Source organism: Sciurus carolinensis, unplaced genomic scaffold (assembly GCF_902686445.1).
Source record: "Sciurus carolinensis unplaced genomic scaffold, mSciCar1.2, whole genome shotgun sequence".
Lineage (NCBI taxonomy): Eukaryota > Metazoa > Chordata > Mammalia > Rodentia > Sciuridae > Sciurus > Sciurus carolinensis.
In genome coordinates, this window is record NW_025920367.1 from 91,159 (window position 1) to 94,217 (window position 3,059).

The 3,059-nt window shown below is 38.1% G+C and overlaps 1 protein-coding gene across 1 annotated transcript; it reads right to left on the bottom strand.

Moving 5' to 3' along the window:
* Positions 1–296: 296 nt before the first annotated feature.
* Positions 297–2,393, bottom strand: LOC124975647 (olfactory receptor 4F3/4F16/4F29-like). Its single transcript, XM_047538250.1, has 2 exons — positions 1,412–2,393; positions 297–394 (listed from the first exon to the last, which is right to left on the bottom strand). The coding sequence occupies exons 1-2, from the start codon at positions 2,391–2,393 to the stop codon at positions 297–299; spliced, it is 1,080 nt and encodes a 359-aa protein (XP_047394206.1).
* Positions 2,394–3,059: the final 666 nt, after the last annotated feature.

The window sequence follows — 3,059 nt, forward strand, 5'->3', positions numbered from 1 at the left end:
AAAAAGTCAGGATTGGTGTTAGAAGTTTGGGAGGCTAGTTCAGAGGCACACAATGCTTAGCATGAAACTTAAATCTATTACAGCAAGAATTACAAATAAGGAATCCATAAAAATCTGACCACAGTTTGAAAGAGTCTGATCTTTTTGCTGAAGTTCAGTGGCAAATCCATGCAGAGGACTGGATAAAGATTTATCAGAAATCTTTTTTTTTTATTGTAAACAAATGGGATACTTGAATGTTGTCTTCCAGTCTTTTACTAACAGTCTCTTGTTGCCATTATAAGGATTGCCACAGGTCACCTGGGATCTGATGGATGGCAGGCCAGTTTCTTAATGACTTGAGTAACTAACACGTGAATAATAATGTGTGCATATGGTACCTGCTGCCACTCATCTGGTAATGCAGAGAAAATAGTGAGATATTATCTTTGAATTGTAGGTGGTGACTGAGAACAGTCACACTATTTCCAAATGGTATATCTACTTTTAAAAATAATTGTATATAATAAATCTTATCTCATGGAAAGTTTAATGTATTTCTTCATTATATCTTTATATCTCTTCATTTACAGACAGTTTTATAATACAGTTTGTTATAATTTTTGCATTTTGATTTTTCATAGTTATGAACATAGTTCACATGAAACAGATTTTTTTTCATTTTATTCACTTATTCATGAACCAGTACTCCTCTTTTTAGCTCCCAAATGGTCAATCTATTTGTAATCATTTAATAGTCACATACTTTGCAATATACAAATAATGGATATTGTTTAGGAAATAATTGGGGTAGAAAATTGTCATAAATATTGAGTACTATACAAATTTATATCATCTGGTCTCAAAACATTTCATTGGGAAATAACAACTATTATGGCTTATTGAGTTGTGTCTCCATGATTTTACCCCACTTTTGTTTTCTATTTCCAATTCTAGCTAAATTTAAAAACCTTAGTACTACCTAAATCTGTGAGTGAACAAATTCAGATGTTAAAAGTCTCTAATTATTAGACCTGGGTAGGTAATTATCTTCATTTTGTTTGTTCCTCTAGGTGAGAGAATCACAGGGCATGAATATAGTTAAATATGTGTATTAAAAGATATATGTGTTTGAGAGTCATTGTCAAATAGAAGAATGTCCAACACTATGAATGGGGAATATGCCTAGTGTGTGAGGTTTCAGCAATCACTGTCCCCAAGATCTTCAAAGACAGACAGTATTTCCAGTTATAAACTTAACATTCCAAGGCAGAATTCACTCCTCAGTGTTTTCAGAGTCCTTACAGCAAGGTTTCCCTAGAAAGGACTGACCATATGGAAATAAAGTCCTTAAGGATACAGTTCACAATACATATTTAAAACACTCATTAAATTGGAAAAGATTTTTGAACTCTTTTAATTAAAAAGTTACTTTCCAAGGATTGCCAATATGAACCCAGAGGTCTTTGTGTAAAAAACCTCTTCCTAAAGCTTGTTAAAGCCTTAAAATAGAGTCTCCTCATTGCCACTTTCATCTCCTTATTTCTAAAGGTATAGATGATAGGATTCATAAAAGGAGTGATAAGAACATCAAATATGGCTAAAAATTTATCTATGGGTAAGGCAGGGAAGGGCCACACATAGACAATGATGCAAGGACCGAAGAAAAAGACCACCACAGTGACGTGAGCTGAGAGAGTGGAGAGGACCCTGGCTGAACCACCCCAAGCGTGTTTACGAACCGTAACCAGGATAAAGACGTAAGACACGATCAGGATGAAGAAGGTGCCCGTGGAGATGAACCCACTGTTGGCAACGACCAGAAACTCCAGTCTGTAAGTGTCTGCACACGCGAGTTTGATGAACCGAGGAAAATCACAGTAGAAGCTATCCATTTTGTTGGTTCCACAAAAGGGCAAGTTTACAACAAAAGCCAGCTGGACCAGAGAGTGGATGAGTCCAACGGTCCAGGCCACAGCCAGAAGAGAAGTGCACGTTCTCAGGCTCATGCTGGTCAGGTAGTGGAGGGGCTTGCAGATGGCCACGTAGCGGTCGTAGGCCATGACGGTCAGCAGCACCATCTCTGTCCCTCCCACGGTGTGAATGAAGAACATCTGTGTGATGCAGCCTTTCAAGGAGATGGCTCTGTGCTTTCTGAAGAGGTCGTAAATCATCTTTGGAGTGGCGATGCTGGACACGCCTGTATCGATGAAGGAGAGATTGGCCAGCAAGAAGTACATTGGGGAGTGTAGGTGACGGTCTGAGATGATCGTGAGCACAATGAGAAGGTTTCCCAGCATACTTGCTACATAAAATGTCGTGAAGAACAGAAAAAGGAGAATCTGAATTTCCCAAGAACTGGTGAGTCCCAGCAACACAAATTCAGACACCACTGAGTGATTTCCTCCATCCATCAACTTCAAGTGCAAGGATGACCCTGCAGTTACTGTTACCTGAGGAGCACACGAGGAGGGGGAAAGTCTTCAAGTGGAAAAGGACATCCTGGCTATGGAGTAATGTCCCAGATGTCAAAAACTGAAGGTCACCTTGCCCTTGTACAGTGAAGAGTTTATACTGTGCTCAGATCACAGAGAACTAACCCCAGAAACTTTTCCCATGTCTTGGTCTTGGGTCATTTAAACATGTAGCCTCAGATTTAGCTTGGTCTCTAGTGTATCATCGGGAAGGTAGAATGTGAACAAGTTACTTAAGAATTTAAGAAGGCTATCAGGGAATGAACAGACTTATACTTCCTGATTTCCACATGGAAATAATGCCACAAAATTGAAACCTGTTGAAAAGGAGAAAATTGTTTATTTATTCATTTATTTCATAATAGGTGGGTACCTTACAACATTCTGGAGTTCTGTTTTTCCTGAACTATTTTAGGTTTTCTAGGTTTGCAATCATATCATCAACAAAAAAAATAGCTTTCTGATTTTTGATTTTTGCTGCTTTAAGACCATATGCATCTCATTACCCTCTTACTAACATGGAAGTCCTGTGTACTTCTGTTCTTTTTTCATTACATATTTTCTTCTTATTATTTTAAAATAAGAGACCAACTAGTGCACATAGCA

Excerpts from the sequence above, each read along its gene's own strand:
- LOC124975647 (XM_047538250.1), bottom strand. The coding sequence starts at position 2,393 with ATGGATGGAGGAAATCACTCAGTGGTGTCTGAATTTGTGTTGCTGGGA. Across the intron at positions 395-1,411 it reads ATATTGGCAATCCTTGGAAA|ATGAGTGGCAGCAGGTACCA; the intron begins GTAACTTTTTAA and ends CTGCATTACCAG.